The following is a 21,462-nucleotide window of genomic DNA, read 5'->3' on the forward strand; positions in this document are numbered from 1 at the left end:
CAGAGGCTTTAACCCACTGAGCCACCCAGGCGCCCCTATTGTTCACTTTTTGAAAGTTTGAATTACGTCACTTTGTTTTTATGAAAGACATTAGTACCTATTTTACTAGCCAAATTAAATCTGAAAAGGATTTTTGTTTTGTAAAAAATGGCAAAAAGTGAAAATAGCATTCAGCATTTTCCATTACAGAGATAACACACAACCTGAGCAGTGACAGTGGCACCACCAAAAGTTCCTTCCCCAGGAAATACTCAGCACCTCAACATCAAACTACCTAGCTGTGACTTTGTTTGTGAGCATCTGTTCTTTATCTTGATTTATTCTGTGCATCTATTAGCAAGATGTGTCCTGAGATACTAAAAAAAACTTAAGAGATGTTACTTTTTGGGTCTCAGAGTGCTCAAAATTTTTTCCATATAAATTAATGGTTCTTTGCTTTACACCATTTCAGATTACAAAAGTTTCATAGGAATGCTCTACTTTCAGAAAGTGTGAAAACCTGTATATACATTTGAATCTCATTATCTACAGTAGTTAATGTTATGCAAAGTCATTGTAAACACTGAATTATCAAATACTGAACTAATGCTCCTATGGGAAATATAAGGTTAGGTTCCTGTCATCCTCTAGGTCAAACCATATTCACCAATCTCATTAATATATAACCTTCTCTTATATGTTTCTGTTTAAAGATGTTTTATTTAATATACTGTATATTGCTGATTCATTAACATTGAACTCACAGCTGATGGCACTATAACTTTCGTGCCTGAAAGAAGCTTATCTAACACATGTATTTTCTCTGTAATTCATATCATAGCCTTCTTGTGCTTAGAAACACTCGAAAGCACTTCCGCCCTATACTTGGAGGCCATTTTAGACTGAAAAATCACCAACAAAAGTGCAAAAAATATGTGGCATTAAATAGGCTGAAACGGACACTTGTTTACAGTATGGATGTTAAAGCAACAAGGTAAGAACATGTTCATGATCAACCTTAGCTGGGAACAGGCATGTCAGGCAACTCAAATTTTTTGTAACATGTGCATGTCTTTGAATGACCAAGAAAGACTCTGAGTACTGACTTTGGAGTTACAAATAATTTTTTAGCAAGTAAGAGAAGTCACAAACATGGAATCCAGGAATAATGAAGATTGACTATATTTTTATTCATTGCTAAAAACTTTAAAAAATATACACTTGGGAAAAATAAAGCAGAATAATTCACTGTTTCATAAATAACTTCTTATAGCTTTTTTTTTAAAGTGAGGGATGAGGTTAACAAAAGATGCAGAAAATATTATCTTTGTTCTATTTCTCAACTGGAAAGACACAGGAACTTGAATATACATTATGAGAAACCCATAACAATCCTTTCTTCAAATAAGAAAAGACTTAGATTATAGGCTCTCATATAGTAAATAAAAATGAACAGAAAAATGTCCTTAATGGTAAAAAGAAAATCAAATGAGGAATGATGTTTGTAACACTTGGTTTTTAAAAAGACCTAAGGACAGTTTTCTCCTAATCATAACTACTATCTATTAAATGTTTAGTATATGCTAGGCACTCTACATGCACTATCTTGTTTAATCTATACAACAATCATATAAAATAAGTAGTATTACTTTGTACATGAAGTACTTAATATATAAAGAAGCTAAGTAACCTGCTCAAGAATATGTTTACTAAGTAGAACAGGAAGATTTTTAACCCATGCTCTAATACTGAGGGCCAAACGCTCTTTTTTGTTTTTAAAGATTTATCTGTTCATTTATTTGAGAGAGAGAGAGAAAGAGAAAACAAATGGGAGGGCAGAGGGAGATGCAGACTCCCTGCTGAGCAGGAAGCCCAACTCAGAGCTCCATCCCAGAACCCTGGAATCAGGACGTGAGCCAAAGGCAGACACCCAATGACAGAGCCACCCAGGTGTCCCAGGAGAGCCAAAGCTCTTAATCTTTATGCTATAGACCTCCCAAAGAATCAAGTGAATATTTTTTTAAACATTATACTTTCCTCCCTTAGATGATACTTTTTTTAGAGGATGATTAGGCTAATTTCATATTATAGCTAGAATATAATGTACTTTTTTAAAAGAAACAATTTGAAAAGAGTTTATAACAGTACTTAAGTTGTTAGTGCATTTCCAACCAAAATTGTATCTCTTCAATTACTATTAAAAATTTTTATCAAAAAGACAAGAAATAACAAGTATTGGCGAGGATGTGGAAAATGGGAACCCTTGTGCACTGCTGGTAGAAATGTAAACTGGTATAGGCAACTATGGAAAAGAGTATGGAGGTTCCTCAAAAAATTAAAAATAGAACTACTATATGATCAAGCAACTCAACTTTGGATATTTATCTAAAGAAAACAAAACACTAATTAAACAAAATATATGCATCCCAATGTTCACTGCAGCATTATTTACAATAGTGAGGATCTGGAAACACCTAAGGGTCCATCAATGGATGTGTGTGTGTGTGTGTGTGTGTGTGTGTGTGTGTGAATATTATTCAGCCATAAAAAAGGGATGCAATCTTGCCATTTATCACAATATGGATGGACCCAAAGGCATTATGCTAAGTGAAATAAGTCAAACAGAGAGAGACAAGTACTATATAATTTCATTTACATGTGGAATGTGAAACATAACAACAACAAAAAACCCCAAGCTCATAGATACAGAGAATAGATTACTGCTAGTCAGAGGAAAGGGGTGGGTCAAAGGGATGAAGTGGGTCAAAATGTACGAACTTCCAGTTATAAAATAAACAAGTCATGGGGATAAAATGTACAGCATAGTGACTATAGTTAACAATACTATACTGAATATTTGAAATTTTTGAGAGTAAAGCTTCAAGTTCTTACTACAAGAACAAAAAATTTTGTGATTATGCATAATGACAGATTTTAACTAGACTGACTGTGGCGATCACTTTGCAATACAAACAAAAAACAACTCATATTGAACACCTGAAAGCAATATAATGTTACATGTCAATTATATCCCAATTAAAAAAAACAAACATGATGTTATAAAGACAGCTGCTATTCAAATCATGGCTAGTTTCATCTTGGTTTTGAATGTCCTTTTTTATCTGTGACTCTACTTTTTTATAAGATTTTATTTATTTATTTGAGAGAGAGAGAGGAGGAGCAGGGGGGAAGAGCAAAGGGAGAGGAAGACACAGACTCCCAACCAAGCAGGGAGCCCAACTTTGGGCTTGATCCTAGGACCCTGAGATCATGACCTGAGCCAAAGGCAAACATTCAACCAAATGAGCCACCCAGGTGCCCCAGTAACTCTACTTTTTATGGTAATCTGGCATATAAAACCACTAAATATATATTAGATAGATAATCACTATTTCTATATGAACATATGCAGAAAATTCTCAGTAATCAGAGATACTACAGGAAATGAGAAATAGCTAAGACAGGTACAAAGGAATACACATGGAACTGGACATAAAGATAAGAAAAATTATAGATGTTAAAGACATGAAAATTATTTCTTGCTTCTACATCCAAATATTGTCTACTATTTTAAAAGACATTTATTTTTAAAAACCAGTCAATTCCACCATAAACGCTTGGGTCTTATATTTTATAGACCAAAAGCTTCCACTGACTTTGTCAGTAAAACCAGGTTAGTAAACAGATTTTACTTTGTTCATCAGGACCAACAAGTAATACAAATATTAAAAATACAAACATGAAGAAGGATTACTTTTTTTTGAGAGAATAGGGACAAAATATGTAGGTACAGATTGGGATTGATATTCAATAGGGCAGAGGTAGCAAAATTTTAGAACGAAAACTGTTTGACTAACACTACATAATGTGTGCAAATGAAATCTTGTTACTATTGCATTAAAGACTATTTTCTAAAGGATACATAACTTTACTTCTCTTGCAACACCCCTCTCTACTAATATTTATTTTTAAAGATTTTATTTATTTATTTGACAGACAGAGATCACAAGTAGCCAGAGAGGCAGGCAGAGAGGGGGGGGAAGCAGGACCCTGAGGGGCTTGATCCCAGGACCCTGAGATCATGACCTCAGCCGAAGGCAGAGGCTTAACCCACTGAGCCACCCAGGCACCCCTAATATTTTTAATATGGGTAAAAAAGAACAACATACTTTGTCTCTTGCTAAAATGCTCCATCAAGTACTAAGCAAAAACTTCTGGCCACCCATATTTCCCTTTTTGTATCTATTCAATCACTTTAATGCTGTCATAGAAGCAGTAAAAACTGAAAAACCATCATAAATTCACAACAGCTGAAAACTTATCTGTGGCCCTAAGCCATATGTCAGTTTCTTTGAATGTAGGCTTTCTTTTCTATTTTCTAGCTTAGTGTGAGATAAAGACATTTGCTGCCAGACACTGAAGTTAGAATTTCTAATCTTAATAGCGCAGCATAAATTAGAATGTGATTTCTTTTTTTTTAAGAATATGATTTCTTAAACTTAGCTTTATTCAATCTTTCTCAACAATCTGATCCAACAATCAACTTAATGAGTGATGTAAATTAAAGAAAATAAAAGCATTCTACATTTTTATACTGATTTTCACCCAAGAACCTCCAACACCAAATACAATGACTTAGGTCTATTTAATTTTTTAGAAAATGACAAATTTTTGTCTGCCTTTCTACTGTCTTAATTACTTTGTTTACTTTATTGTTAGGGAGGTTAATTATGCTAATTCTAGAAATCTTAACAAGAAACTGTTTAAAGTAAACCTTGCACTTTGGGGAGGGTATATGCTATGGTAAGTGCTGTGAAGTGTGTAAACCTGACAATTCACACACCTGTACCCCTGGGCCTAATAATACATTATATGTAAATAAAAAATTTAAAAAATTAAAAAATAAAAATGAGATATGACTTTTATAGAATAAAACATATAGATCTAAACAAAATAAATCTTGCAATAATTATACACTTCTTTCAAACTGGGAATTTGCAAACACATAAGCATGATTTAAGGGTATAAGAAAGTAAAATATTACAAATATAAATTGATTTACTTAAAGACTGATTTACTTTTTAAACAGAATGGGTACTGCAAAGTCTCTTATGGTTTGAAGAGACTCAGAATAATATAGCTCACTTTCCTAAAGTGTTAGACTTCTGGTTTTAGGTGGTAGATAGACCTGTGTTAGTGTGTTAGTTTTCTTTCTTTTGTCTAGCTACAAAAGAAGAAAACCTCAACTTGGCGACAGTGAATCTCTATTATCTCTATTTGCTATTCTCTTAACACAGAGAAAGTAAGCTTTAAATTTCAGACAATTTAGCAGGCAACAATATCTAGTTAGCTAATACATATATGGTTTAGTTTTCATTTTATTTATTTTTAAATAAATAATTTTTAATGTTAGCTCTACTTATGACATTGACTTTCCATTTACAGTAGTGATGGAAAGTTTCCCTTTAAAGTACATATAATTTTAATGAGATAATTTGAAGAAAAATATTAGGTAATAAAGCAATATGTCATGTGAATATAGAAAACATTTTAAGATACTCAGTGGTACACAGATATGGTTAAAGAATTATGAGGAGTTCTTAAATTTTAGGAAATGTGATCAAGTATTTTCAAAATAATCTTTTCTCTCCTTCCAAATGAATAAATTAACATATATAAACTGGCCCCCTGTTGGGAGTATAAGAGTAATGATTAATAACAACTGATTATAGAGAGTAATGGTTAAAACCAATAAAAAGCAATAATTAATAACATACTCTGGAGCCAAAACACCTAAGTTTGAATCTTGGCTCTACCACTTACTAGCTGTGTGACTTGCTAAATTATGTATCTGTGCCTCGGTGTTCTCAATGTAAAATAAATATAACAGTAATCATTTCATATGTTTCTGTAAGGATTAACTGTAAAAGTTGAATACATAGCCAGCATTTAGAACAATGTCTGACACATAGTGAATATTGAAAAATATTTAGTTTTGATTTCACTATACATTAAATGCCCAAATTCCCTTTATATTTTTATTGTAAGGAGACTGCTTAATCTAGTAAATCTATAATCCTGATAAAGTGAATTAAAATTTCATTACTACATTTACTCCACCCAGAATAACATTCTCTAAGAATCTTATATTTACTGTAAGTATTTTATGAGGCAAAACTCATTAAATATCTAATGGGTGCCTGAGTGGCTCAGTGAGTTAAAGCCTCTACCTTCGGGTCAGGTCATGATCCCAGGGTCCTGGGATCAAGCCCCACATCAGGCTCTCTGGCTCGGCAGGGAGCCTGCCTCTCCCTCTCTCTCTCTGCCTTCCTCTCTGCCTACATGTGGTCTCTGTCAAACAGATAAATAAATAAATAAATCTTTAAAAAAAAAACACTAGTATGTGAAGGGAAACAGAACTAAGAACACCATATGTTGATGGGGAAAGAAAGGACAGTGCCTATAAAAGTTAATTTATCATACTGGGTACAACAGAGGAAGGGTTTCCTAAGAAAAAAATAAAGGGACTCAGAAAATAAGGTATCAAGGGAAGAAAAGTACCCAATCTTCCTTAATTCCTAAATGTGTCTAGAGCCAGTTCTGACTATAAGTACTGAACAGGTACATTACCACTGGCTTATATTTTTTAAGGTTCCCGTATAATGAAGTAGTCAAATATGGAAACTACTCCCTGAAAAAAGAAAAAAAAACCCCTGAAAAATAGACTCACAACTACAGGAAAAAGTCTAATAATTCAGGCACAAAGATCTAGAATATAAGTTATCAACCACATACCCAAAATCTTATCTGTAGCCAATTTTTTTTTCTTGGGGAATTATCTCATAATGAGTATCTGGCTGAACACATGCTCTGGGCCTTTGATGGCAACCTCAGACATGAACCTCAGATCACGGGTTACAGCAAAATAATTGACAAGCATTTTCTAAATATCAGAAGTTCTTTTTCCTTTCCCTTTTTAAAAAAATGGTAATAATCCTTCCTAATGGAGGAGCACAGCATTTAAAGTTTACCTCCAATGCTGGGATTGGAGAAAAGGTTTTTTGTTTTTGTTTTTCTGAGGACAAACAGCTGGGGCCTCACTGACTAGAAACATTGGACATCTACAGTCCAAACAGAACTTTAATTTTTAGGGTTTAATAATGCTCACATACTTTTTTCTAAATCAATAAGAAACTGCTGATATATATTTTAAAACAGACATTTCATTTATGTTTCAACAAAAGCATCAGTGGACTTCTCATTCTGAATTTTTTTAGCAAAACAGCCAGAAGTTTGCACAGATTTCATTAATTTGTGCCATATCTCATTGCCTCCAAAACACTATGTAAGGCAGTTTTATAAGACTAAGCAAAATCTGTAGTCTGCAAAAAAAATTTAAGAACTAAAGGTAAATGGAATAACCTTTCTTCACTCCCCTAACTCCATATCAAGGTAATTTTTAAATGATTATAATATAAGACTCTGTGGATCAAAAAAACTACAGATACTCACTTATGGTCATGGATTGGTTATATTTTCCCTGGCAACTCCTTTCACATTATTCTTAAAGATCCACTGCTATCATATGCTTTAGTTTCTATCACTAACTACCTCATATAGTATTCAGCTTCAACGGAGGTTGATTAAAAACAAACAAACAAGCTTTTTCTGAGGAAAGAGACCTATTTTTGCTATTCTCAGTCCTCCATATATTTCTTCATTGCCCGTGGTCTAACTCTACTCAATGTATGAGGTATAGTGGTAGGAAGGCAGGTAAAAGTGGTTCTGGTATCGTGTAACTGCACAATTCATGAGAACGATATAATTCCAGTAACAGCAATGAATAGTTTGATGTCAGGAAGTAAACTGTTCAGCTGAAAACAATCAAGAGAGAAATGAATAGGCTAAAGAGAACATTAAGTACCTTCTGCTGTTTCCCTAGAACATAACCTTTAAAAAAGCCGTAATCTACTTGTGCATCATTTTCTTTACCAGTATTAAAATATGCTACAATTGTACTTTTTGAGTAAGGGTCTCTGAAAATGAGATCACGTAACAGTATCTACCTAGGGAAAATTTTCTAAATTCCTGCATTATTTTAAAAATTAAGATTTGCAAGGCATCTACATGGCTCAGTCGTTAAGTCTCTGCTTTCGGCTCAGGTCATGATCCCAGGGCCCTGGGATCAAGCCCCACATCGGGCTCCCTGCTCAGCAGGAAACCTGCTTCTCCCTCTCCCACTCCCCTTATGTTCCCTCTCTCGCTGTGTCTGTCAAATAAATAAAACCTTTAAAAAAAATTAAAATTAGGGGTGCCTGCATGGCTCAGTGGATTGAGCCTCTGCCTTCGGCTCAGGTCATGGTCTCAGGGTCCTGGAATTGAGCCCCACATCGGGCTCTCTGCTCAGCAGAGAGCCTGCTTCCCCCTCTCTGTCTGCCTGCCTCTCTGCCTACTTGTGATCTCTCTCTCTCTGTCAAATAAATAAATAAAATCTTTAAAAAATTATAATTAAAATTTGAGGCTTCTTTCTTAGGAATGAAAAGGAGAATGGGAACAATTACACCTTTTTTACTTTACCATAATGAATTTAAAATAAGGGAGTTAATAATTGTTCTACTTTTGTCTGTACCTGTTATCCCATAAACTATTTGTCCTTTTAAATTGAATGTAACAACCAGTTTTCAATAAATACCTGTCCATTAGTGAGTGAATCCAATGATTTCAACTTTTGCCAGATTATAAATGACAATAAATCTACTCCCTTCAAGCATCTGAAAATATGTCAGAGTTTATACATTAGCATATATCCTTTTATTAAATTATTCATTCAACATTTATTGCACTCCCACCATTATATACCTGACACTGTACTAGTCACTGCGGAGACAAAGGAGCATTAAGAAGTTCCTATCTCCAAAGACTTTAGAATCTTGTAGAAGAGTGTTATATGAAAGGAGAGGTTAGCTCTACCCTTGACAAGGATGTAAAAGGCCCTTAGGCTTGACAATACACATATGGTTAAGGCACTGCCACCTACTTCAGGTATCTATCATATTTATGATTTCACTCGTATGTGGAAAATAAAAAAACAAAACAATTGAATAAACAAAAGAATCAGACCTATAAATAGAACGAACTGATGGTTGCCAGAGGAAAGGGAGTAAGGAGATGGGCCAAAATGAGTTAAGGAGAATGTTAGATACAGTTTTCCAGTTATGTAATGGTTAAGTCATGGGAATAAAAGGTACAGCATAGGGAATATAGTCAATGATATTGCTGTATGGTGACAGATGGTAGCTACACTTGTGAACACAGCATAATATAAAGAAATAACTGAATCACTGTATTGTGCACCTAAAACATAACACTGTGTGTCAACTATACTTCAATAAAATTTTTTCTGAAGAATCTAGTAGGGGCACCTGGGTGGCTCAGTTGGTTAACTGTCTCTCTTCAGCTCAGGTGATGATCCCAGGGTCCTGGGATGGAGCCTCACATCAGGCTTCCCATTCAGCAGGAAGTCTATTTATCCCTCTGTCCCTCCCACTCTCATGCTTTCTCACAGGCTCTCTACCAAATAAATGAAAAATAAAATCTAAAAAAAAAAAAAAAAAAAAAAAAAAAGATCTAGTAGAAGAAGAGCCAAACACAATTACAAAATATGTGGAAATTTAGGCATGATGCCTGCAACTTATTTGCAAAAGGTTCAGAAAAAAAATAGTGATCGGCATATGTATATATATGGAGGAGAATAATAAACATAGCAAAATGTTAATAACTGGTGAATCTGTGGATAAAAGGTATATGGAAGTTTTTGTAAGTTTGAAATAATTTTTTTGTTGTTGTGGGCCCAAAATATTAACACCTGACATTGATTGTCAATACAATAATAGGTTAAAAGTTTAAAAAAAGAGAAGCTGCAAGCTAAATGTGCTAGAGAAAGACAACCACTTCAACGACCAATCTGAGTTAGCATACTTACTCATTAGGACAAATGGGTTTGTTTTTTATTAAGCTACTCAAATGTTATGGACACATCTTCAAAGAGTTTATAGATGTGACAGCACTTTGAAATTATAAAACATTATGCAAATGCAAAGCTTTAACAGTCATTACAAAAACATCATGAGAAGTTTGGAGATACTGTTTCAGTGAACACTGTTCTAAAAAGATTGAGTAATGAACATTTTATTTTTGACACCTTGATTAATGTATAATTTAGCACTATAAATGAGCATTGAACTTTTAATGAAAGATATTAACGGTCTTTCCTTAGGAAGAACCAAGGTTCAAAGATTTTTTTTTAAATGTTACAAATACATATTAAATTACTATTTAAAATGTAGCTCCTGTCATCCCTATGGTATCAAGACAAACTAACAAGGGATGAAATGATGTGATTTCAGACTATTCTAAATCATTCTTCTCAAAGCTAATTAACTTCATTATTGAAAAAGAATATTACAGATAGGCAATGAACACAGGAAACTCAAAACAGAGAGAAAAAAAACACATGAACCTCACTAATAAAAATAATCCAAGGGGCGGCCCGGGTGGCTCAGTTAAGCATCCAACTCTTATTTTTGGCTCAGGTCATGATCTCAAGCCCTGCATTGTGCTCTGTGCTGAGAATGGAGCCTACTTAAGATTCTCAAGTCTCTTCCTCTGCCCACTCACCTCATGTTCTCTCTCTCTTGCTCAAAAAAATCCCCCCAAAACAAAACCCAATCCTAATCATATTTCAAAATGATCTCAGCAAAGTTTTATTTTAATAATACTAGTGCTGTGGTGCCTGTGTGGCTAAGTTGGTTAAGTGTTTGTCTTCAGCTCAGGTCATGATCCCAGGGTCCTGGGATTGAGCCCCACAATGGGCTCCCTGCTCCGAGGGGAGCCTGCTTCCTCCCTGCCTGCTACTCCACCTACTTGTGCTTGCTCTCTCCTTCTCTCTGTGTGTCAAATAAATAAATAAAACCTTCAAAAAAAAATAAGAATACTAGTGCTGATAAAGACATGATGGAACATGCACTCTAGTACATCACTAATGGGAGAATGTGAACTGTTTCCACCAACAGAAAAGCAATTTCACAATATATGAGGAATTTTAATATTGTTACTACTGGATATAGAAATAACAATTCTGGCAATTATAATTTAATATAATTGATATATGTACAAAGATGTCCACTGGCATAAAATACTAGAAACAGCCTAAATGTCCAAAACAAGGGAATGGATAAGAAAATTATTAATGAAATATAACCATTAAAACTGATGACTATGGGGGCGCCTGGGTGGCTCAGTGGGTTAAGCCGCTGCCTTCGGCTCAGGTCATGATCTCAGGTCATGATCTCAGGGTCCTGGGATCGAGTCCCGCATCGGGTTCTCTGCTCAGCAGGGAGCCTGCTTCCCTCTCTCTCTCTCTGCCTCTGTCTACTTGTGATCTCTGTCTGTCAAATAAATAAATAAAAAATCTTTAAAAAAAAACTGATGACTATGAAACATATACAATAAACTGGAAAATACTTAATCTACTCAACAACAAAGCAGGATCTAAAATGCATTCCCCCTCCCATCCTTTTTTTAAAAAGTAAACTCTTCCCCTAATGTGGGGATCTAACTCAGGACCTGAAAGTTCAAGAGTCACACGCCAAGTGAGCCAGCCACGTGATCCCTGAAATACATTTTTATCACTAATACAAACATACAAAAATTAAAGAGAGAAGACTAGGAAAAAATATCCAAAATATTAATAATGATTATATTTGGATATAGAACTTATTAAAGATTATTTCTCTTCTTTCCACTTATCTCATTTTTCTACTTTTCAAATTTAATAAGCAGGTATTCCCTTAATATTTTCTCATATACATTATACACAAATATATCCTCAGGTTAAAGATTCAAATAATGCAACAATATAAGAATAATATGTAACCTTCTTCTTCAACAGTCAACACACACTATCCTACTTCTCCATAACTTAAAACTGTGCACCGTATTTCTAGCAAATTTTAAACATATATAAATGTTTTTGACAAATATGTATGTTAAATATTCAATAAGTGGTATTTTTATAATGGAAAATTTTAAAGGAGAGAAAAATCACTATCACCAGACTTTCTATTGATGTATATACCAAGAACAAAAAGTTCTGCTTCTTAATTATATATATATATATACTTTTAAAAGATTTTATTTATTTTAGAGAGAGAGAAAGAGAGCAAGAGCAGGGGAGGGGCAGAGGGAGAGGGAAAGTTCTTGAGCAGACTCCACACTAAGCACAGAACCTGACATGGGGCTCTGTGTTATGACCCCAAAATCATGACCTATGCCGAAATCAAGAGTCAGATGCTTCTCAGTGTTCACAGTCTCTCATAGTTTGTCTCCCCCTCTGATTTCCCCCAAACTCACTTCTCCTCTCCTTCTCCCAATGTCCTCCGTGTTATTCCTTAGAGGGGAGGGGGGGTGGGGGATTGGGTGAGCCTGGTGGTGGGTATTAAGGAGGGCACGAATTGCATGGAGCACTGGGTGTGGTGCATAAAAAATGAATCTTGGAATACTGAAAAAAAATTTCAAAATTTAAGTTAAAAAATTAAAATAAAAAATCAGGAAGTGTGAAAAAAGAGACGCTTAACCAACTGAGACACCCAGGCGTCTTAATATTTTAATCAATTTCTTTAAACTTCAACACTTTAAAAACTATTTTTATTTTGATCAAGCACCTATCATTTATAGACTAAATGTCTGACATTCAATACGACTATTTTTCTTAAGGTTAATGCAAAAATCAATATTCATCTTGTTTGCTAACTTCAAATTCACTTACTTTGTTTAGAACAAAAGAAGCAATTGAGCCAATGCTCCCATATTACAGCACTTCACTTAAAAAACACGTTCCCTTTTTATTGGGCTAACATAAATGATTCCTAGTTGGCAATACTTCAGCTTTTGGTTCAAAAGATTATAGTAAAAGGCAAAAGATTTATGCGATCTGATATAGGAACATCGCCAAAAGGCAAGGGAAGCAAGGGCAAAAATGAACTACTGGGATTTCACCAAGATCAAAAGCTTTTGCACAGCAAAGGGAACAGTTAACAAAACCAAAAGACAACTGACAGAGTGGGAGAAGATATTTGCAAACGACATATCAGATAAAGGGCTAGTGTCCAAAATCTATAAAGAACTTAGCAAACTCAACACCCAAAGAACAAATAATCCAATCAAGAAATGGGCAGAAGACATGAACAGACATTTCTGCAAAGAAGACATCCAGATGGCCAACAGACACATGAAAGAGTGCTCCACATCACTCGGCATCAGGGAAATACAAATCAAAACCACAATGAATTATCACCTTACACCAGTCAGAATGGCTAAAATTAACAAGTCAGGAAATGACAGATGCTGGTGAGGATGCGGAGAAAGGGGAACCCTCCTACACTGTTGGTGGGAATGCAAGCTGGTGCAACCACTCTGGAAAACAGCATGGAGGTTCCTCAAAAAGTTGAAAATAGAACTACCCTATGACCCAGCAATTGCACTACTGGGTATTTACCCTAAAGATACAAACAATAGTGATCCGAAGGCGCATGTGCACCCGAATGTTTATAGCAGCAATGTCTACAATAGCCAAACTATGGAAAGAACCTAGATGTCCATCAACAGATGAATGGATAAAGAAGATGTGGTATATATATACAATGGAATACTATGCGGCCATCAAAAGAAATGAAATCTTGCCATTTGCGACGATGTGGATGGAACTAGAGGGTATCATGCTTAGTGAAATAAGTCAATCGGAGAAAGACAACTATCATATGATTTCCCTGATATGAGGAAGTGGAGATGCAACGTGGGGGGTTAGGGGGGTAGGAGAAGAATAAATAAAACAAGATGGGATCGGGAGGGAGACAAACCATAAGTGACTCTTAATCTCACAAAACAAATTGAGGGTTGCTGGGGGGAGGGGGGAGAGAGAGGGGGGTGGGGTTATGGACATTGGGGAGGGTATGTGCTATGGTGAGTGCTGTGAAGTGTGTAAACCTGGCGAGTCACAGACCTGGGGATAAAAATACATTATATGTTTATAAAAAAATAAAAAATAAAAAAATAAAGATAAAAAAAAAAGATTATAGTAGACCAAAATCTCAGTAACATTCTGAAATGTAGCTATAAAAATATTGAGGAGAACTTATGCACAAATTCACTTCTCTTTCATCTAGCTAGATGTACAAGTGAAAATTAGAAATCTTATTTTGTTTGTTTGCTTCTTTGTGGAAAATAAATGTAGCCAATTCAGGATAAAAGCTAATGGTCTTGAGCAGATATGAAAACACATCCTACTACTTTCAGTTTAGTGGTTCAACAAATCAAAGGAAATAATCCCAAACTGAAGATCTCAGAGTATAGACTAATAAAAGCTCTTGACAGAGAATTCTTGAAATGTGCTATATTCCAAAAAGATAAATTTTTAAATTTTTATTTGGAAATAATTTAAAACTTTCAGAATAGTTCTAAGAATGAGAAGAGTACAAAGAATAACCATACATCTTTACCCAATTTCACTTATTGTTACCATTTTACCCCATTTGCTTGCTTTATCATTTTTTTTTTTTTTAAGATTTTGTTTGAGGGAGCGAGAGAGCACAAGCAGGGGAAGGGAGAAGGAGAAGCAGACTCCCCCATCTGATCAGGGAGCCTGACATGGGGCTCAGTCTCAGGACCCTGCGATCATGACCCAAGCTGAAGGCAGACTCTTAACCAACTGAGATACCCTGGCGCCCCCCATTCTTTTCTCTTTCTGTGCACACCACACACGCAAATACTTTTTTTGAACCATCTCAGGGAAGTCAATACACACACACACACAAACACACACACACACACATTATTGTCCCTTATTTCTAAACATTTCTTGGGATATTTCCCAAGAATATGGATATTCTCTTATATAACCGTAATACTGTTACCAGCTTCAGTGTATTTAATATTGAAATAATTCCTTAATCATCTCTTTTGCCAATTGGTCTAACAATGTCCTTTATCATATTTTTCACATCCAGCATAGGAGAGCTAGGCATGGCTTAGTTGTAAAGTCTCTTTAGCCTCCTTTTTATCTAGATCTTTCCCACAGTCTCTTTGCTTTATAGGACATTGGCACTCCTAGTAACAGAGCACTCCTAGTTCCTGGTTTGTGTGATGTTCCCTCATGATTAGGTTCTGGTTATGCATTCTTGGATGAGATACAGTACTCCATTAGTGATACTGTGTCCTTCTCAGGGTATCATGGATATCCATCTTGCCCTTCATTAATGATGCTGATTTTAATTACCTGATCAAGGTGTTACCCAATATCCTCAACTTATGATTACTAATATTTCCCTTGCAATATGTGGGAGACACTTTAAAATAATGCAAATATTCTAGGGTGCCTGAGTGGCTCAGTCATTAAGCGTCTGCCTTCGGCTCAGGGCATGATCCCAGGGTCCTGGGATCTAGCCCCGCATCCAGCTCCCTGCAGGAGAAGCCTGCTTCTCCCTCTCTCACTCCCCCTGTTTGTGTTCCCTTTCTCTCGCTGTATCTCTGTCAAATAAATAAATAAAATCTTTAAAAAAATGCAAATAAATTGGCTCCATATTCAAAATGCCCTTAGATTTAGGATGTTTTGGTTATTCCTGCCTGATCCAATCCTTACCATGATGGCTACAGAAGGATAATTTTCCAACTCCACTCCCCTAAACTTACCAGCAGGCACCTGGCATTCTACTATAAGCAAGTACTCTCTCTTCTTCTGTCTCTGCTATCAGCATTGACTCATGAATTCATTTTCCCTCCAATGGTTTACAATTTGTTACTGTACTTCTTTAGCACTCAAATTGTCCCAAATTTAGACAGTAGGAATTTCTTCAAGCTGGATCCTATTACCTTGTGACAAGTCTCCCCTGCATTTGGGGGCACTTCTTTTCCTTACTTTCTAGTGTTATAGGATACTTCTGGCTTATCTTGCACCTATTCTGCTCTAGTCTGAGAATAAGTCATTTTTCCAAGGAGCCCAACTTCTTTTTGCTGGGGAGTGGTATTAGAATCTAAATCTGAGTATTACATTTGTTTACTGCTACTGGGGTGGTATTTATGGCTTCTTATCCTTTTCAACAAATAGAGCTAAGAAATGATAATATATAGGGATGTGTGTGTACACTATACACATAAATACAAATATATACACAAATATATACACATGCATACACATATATACATGGCCACATATCCATGCATGTAACACATACATACGTATATTTTTAAAATCATAAATCCATTCTCATACCTTGAATTATAATCTATCCATACAGTATTCTATCGTATTCCTCCATCTATAATTGTATGTGCCTATTTCCTCAGTAAGAGCACTGGCTCCCAAAAGCATCAACACCATTTACTTATTTCTTAATCTTATTATACGTCTACAATTGTTTCACAATTGCTTTGTCCAGGCTACTAGAAAACAAACCTAAAAGAGTTCAGTATTTGTTTGCAATTCTCCTCCCATCTCTTACATCCCATATTGACCGAAGTAGTATAAATAGTAAAACACTGTGTTTGTAAAATCCTTACATTAGTTCTCTCATTCCTTTATACTTTCCACTCCTTTCTCTCCATCCCTTGTAAGTAACCAACTTAGTTATCTTCTGGTTTATCCTTTGTTTCTTTTTGTAAAGATAAGTTTTCTGTCTTACACAAGAGACAGCACAGTATATATATGCTTTTTATTCTCCTAACATTATCTCCAGAAATCACTCCATATAAATTCATAGAGATATTACTTATTTTTTGTTATAGATGTACAGTTAGTACTCCATTATATGTATATATCATAGTATATTTTAACTAATCTATTCCTGAACATTTAAGAGTTCCCAGTGTTTTACAGTTATAAATAATACTGCAATGAATAACTCTATGTGTGAGGGTTTTTCTTTTTTTTTTAGTATGTGAGGGTTTTTTTTTTTAATAGTTTCTTCCTTTATTTATTTAAGAGAGAGTGAGCAGGTGAAGGGGCAATGGGGAGGGAGAGAGAGAATCTCAAGCAGACTCCACACTGAGTGTGGAGCCTGATGCAGGACTTGATCTCATGACCAGAGACAAAATCAAGTTGACCACTTAATCAACTGAGCCACCCAGGTGCCTCCGTAAGTATATTTTTTTAAGTAAGCTCTATGTCCAACATGTTGTTTGAACTCATGACCCTGTGATCAAGAGTTGCATGCTCTATCAACTATGAACCAGCCAGGCACCCACACGTGTATGTATATTTGTACTGTTGGAAGTATAGCTTCACAGAGGCTGGAAAGTACCATATCTCAATTCAAACTTATTTGGTACTCTTGTGATACCCTGGAAATCCTGGTGCACCTCTTTTGGATTTCAGGTGTTAACTCGATGTGGTCTCATAATGTTTGAACTCTCTCTTTCCCTCTGCCAAACCTGATGTTTTTATATTTTTTTAAAAATTTTGCGGATCTTTGGAGAAAAGAATTAACAACAAGGAAAGTAAATTACTTAAACTACTTACTGAGTGGTGTTGTGTCTGGAGGTGGAAAATTCTCAGTGAAGTTGACATTACACAAATCTGTGCTACAGCAGCAGAAACGGTATGTACCATTTTGAATTGAGGGAGGGGTAGTAGTTACTACGCATTCTTCATAGTGACACTCCTGGGGATCTCCAATGTGAGACCAACAACCTACAAATTGATATTAATGCAAACAAGTTAGGGTTAATACAATAAATAAAGTTAAAAGGAAAACAACAAAGAAATAATTGCAATCAATGTGACACAGTAAGTACATAATACATATGAGTTATAAACCACTCCTACAAATGAATGGGAAATACACATTTAAAAAAATTTTTTTAAAGATTTTATTTATTTGACACAGAGAGAGAGATCACGAGTAGGCAGAGAGGCAGGCAGAGAGAGGGGGAAGCAGGCTCCCTTCTGAGCAGAGAGCCCGACGCGGGGCTCGATCCCACGCATGATCCCTGAGATCATGACCCGAGCTGAAGGCAGAGACTTAACCCATTGAGCCACCCATGCACCCCTACATTTTTTAAATAGCAGCAACAGCAACAAAAAAAATGGCGGAGTTTTAACAAGCACTTCATGGGGAGAAAAGCCACCAGTAAATGTTTAACCTCATCATTAATCTAAGAATTATTATTAAAGCAACAGTAAGATTTCATTTTTGTTTATATCTATTAAACTGTTCTAAGTTTAAAAAAATAATATATTGGGACGCCTGGGTGGCTCAGTGGGTTAAGCCTCTGCCTTCGGCTCAGGTCATGGTCTCAGGGTCCTGGGATCGGGTCCCGCATCAGGCTCTCTGCTCAGCGGGGAGCCTGCTTCTCCCCCCCGCCACCCCATCTACTTGTGATCTCTCTCTCTCTGTGTCTAATAACTAAATAAAATCTTAAAAAAAATATATATACATATATATATATATTGTCATAACAAGATTTCAGTAATACTCCCATATATTGTTGGGAAAATGTAAATGTATATAGCATTTATAGAAAGCCACATGGCAATTTTCATAAAGAGCCTTTAAAATATTTATGCTTTATTATCTAATAATACTACCTTCTGCAATCTATTCCAGGGAAATAATCCAGATACAATGCAAGATTTAAGTTCAAAGATGTCCACTGAAGCATTATGTATCACAGTAAAACCAGAACACAATACACTGGCCAACGACAGAGTAATGTGTGAGTAAACTGCATATAAACAATACGTGCATACAATGAAATATTGTACAGAGCTTTCAAAGTATATTTAAAGACATAGGAAAATGTTCATAATATAATTTAAGATAAGAAATATTGGGTATGAAATTGTTTATACATACAGTATCATCCTAATTTTGAAAAATAAGGCCACATACATATAAACATAGAGGTCCATAAAAAATACACTTGCAGGGAATGAACTAATATGTAAAATAATTTGTAAGAGTATGGAATTGTAGGGACACCTGGGGGGCTCAGTCGTTAAGCATCAGCCTTCAGCTCAGGTCATGATCTCAGGGTCCTGGGATCGAGCCCCACATCAGGCTCCCTGCTCAGTAGGAAGCCTGCTGCTCCCTCTCCCATCCCCCCCTGCTTGTGTTCCCTCTCTTGCTGTCTCTCTGTGTCAAATAAATAAGTAAAATCTTAAAAAAAAAATGTATGGAACTGTAGACATTTATTTTTCTCATAGTTCTCTGTATTTTCCAAACTTTGTAGAATGAAGATATATTAACACTGTAATAAGAAAAATGTTATTAAAATAAGCTAAAAACCTATTACTCTCTACAAATTTGGGGCTAATGGGTGAATATATACATGGATATGTATTTTGAAACTTACTGTTTTCCTGGAAAAGGTTTAATCTACTTCCGGGTCCTTTTTAGATAAAAGATACCTTCAATTTTATGAAACACAAAGTTATTTCAGGTAAGAAAAGTGTTACTTGCCTTGTTTTACGAGATTTATGTCCCCTTTTGATTTCTCCCAAAGGCCATAGCAAGTGCTACCTTTTGAGCATAATATTGTTCCATTTTCATGAGAGATTCGACTCTCGCCTATCCCAAGGTCTTGTTGATATGGATCTTTAAATGCGCATAGACGTTCTTGGTTCTGAGAAGCTAAAATAAATAAAAGAATGACAAATTTAATTTCATGAAAACCCTGGTAACACATTATTATACAAAATCTTAGTCTTTTTGAAAGGGACTATAAATTTCCCTACTAAGTCCTTAACAAGACCTAAATACATTTGTAATTTATATTTATTCAATAATTCCTTTCTGTTCATTAATTTGTCACCTCCAAATAAGAAGCTTGAAAACTGATTTCCCAAAAGCAATCCTTTCTTACACAAATTATTCTCACTACTCTCCCATTAAATAATTTAGGTATCTGAATAAAGAACCATCATTTTCAAAGTCCATGCTTTAAATTATCAAAACTTCAAAACAAACAAATTAACAAACCTAGAGGTTTGAATAATTTTGGGAAATTCTGCAGTATTCGCTTTTACAATACTTTACAGTCAGTTATAGAAAGCTAAACATACATCATTGGGCATGGTAAACTACGGATGAGGAGAATCACTACCAGTGGGTACCTAATTTCTTTTTGGGCAGATGGAAATGTTCTAAAATTAGACTGTGGTAATGGCAGCACACCTCTGTAAATTTATTTAAAAAAAAAAAATCAGTCACCTAAAATGAGTGAATTTCATGGTATATAAAATATACCTTAGTAAATTTGTTTTTAAAACTAAGAATATTCGTTGGCAAAAAAAATGACTTTGTTATTAAAAATATCAATATAAAAGCCAGAAACAGAAATGCTCAATCACACGTTATGCTGAAGGGACAACACAATGTACTTTCAATTCTAGTTAATCTTTTTCCATACACATAATCTGATTTGGCTAATTTCAATAGAATATTTGCCACATAATTTATCAGCTTACAAATATTTATTAACATTGCTGAGAAAAACAAAGAAGTAAAAGGTTATCAAAAGCTACAACTGATCCTTATTTGGTTTCTTAAAGTTGACTTTACTAAGGTTTGACTAACCAGAGTAACAGTCTAATACATATATATATGGCCTCTTGGGCTTTTGATTTATTTATTAATTTTGGGTGTATATCCTTCTAGTATGGCTTAATTCACTAACACCTTAGCGCTGGAGATGACCTATGAAAATAATGTTTCTGAACCTATAGAACTAAGGACCAAACTCTGGGGAAGAAATGAAAGAGCCAAGAACTATATACCTAAGTCCATTTAGACACAGTGACCTGCCATATTTATTACAAGAGAAAGCACCTTCAAAGTATTGGCCTAGGCAAATAGGGTATTCATAATTACGTAATATAGAGTTCTACCCTTCAAGCATCTTATATCGTCCATTTGGAGACAGACAGCTATTACTGAATTCAGTACTCAAAGAGAGTAATTACTAAAATATAAATGTAACTTGATTTCCACATTTAAAACCACTTCAGGGTGCCTGGGTGGCTCAGTTGGTTAAGAAACCGACTTGTGCTTTCAAGGCTCAGGTCATGGTCTCAGGGTGGTGGGATGGAGCTCCTAGGTGTGAAACCTGCTTGAGATTCTGTCTCTCCCTCTCTCTTTACCCCTCCCTCTACCTCTAAAAAGAACATGGAAGAACAATCTAATAGAAAATTGGGCAAATACAAATAGGCAAATTATGGGTGATAAGGGAATTAACACTCCAAAAGATATTCAAGTTCTAATAATAAAGAAGTACACATTAAAACAAAAGGGCGCCTGGGTGACCCAGTCAGTTAAGCATCTGACTCCGAGTTCTGAGCTCAAGCCCTGTATGGGGCTCAGCACTGAGTGAAGATTCTGCTTAAAATTCTCTCTCTCTTCCTCTCCTTCTGCCCCTCCCCTACATGTGCAGGGA

General features: G+C 35.3%; 1 protein-coding gene and 1 pseudogene across 1 annotated transcript in view; one reads left to right on the plus strand and one right to left on the minus strand.

Annotated features, from left to right (window-relative positions):
* Nucleotides 1-21,462, minus strand: part of BMPR2 (bone morphogenetic protein receptor type 2) — a 214,924-nt gene that overhangs the window by 84,981 nt on the left and 108,481 nt on the right. The window contains exons 2-3 of the mRNA XM_032860059.1: nucleotides 19,491-19,661; nucleotides 17,549-17,719 (exon numbers count right to left, since the gene is read on the minus strand). Coding sequence (XP_032715950.1) covers nucleotides 17,549-17,719; nucleotides 19,491-19,661 — 342 coding nt within the window. The remainder of the gene's footprint in view (nucleotides 1-17,548; nucleotides 17,720-19,490; nucleotides 19,662-21,462) is intronic.
* On the plus strand, nucleotides 8,920-9,038 carry LOC116869269 (annotated as a pseudogene).

This window comes from Lontra canadensis, unplaced genomic scaffold (assembly GCF_010015895.1).
Source record: "Lontra canadensis isolate GAN:19392208 unplaced genomic scaffold, GSC_riverotter_1.0 scaffold18, whole genome shotgun sequence".
NCBI lineage: Eukaryota > Metazoa > Chordata > Mammalia > Carnivora > Mustelidae > Lontra > Lontra canadensis.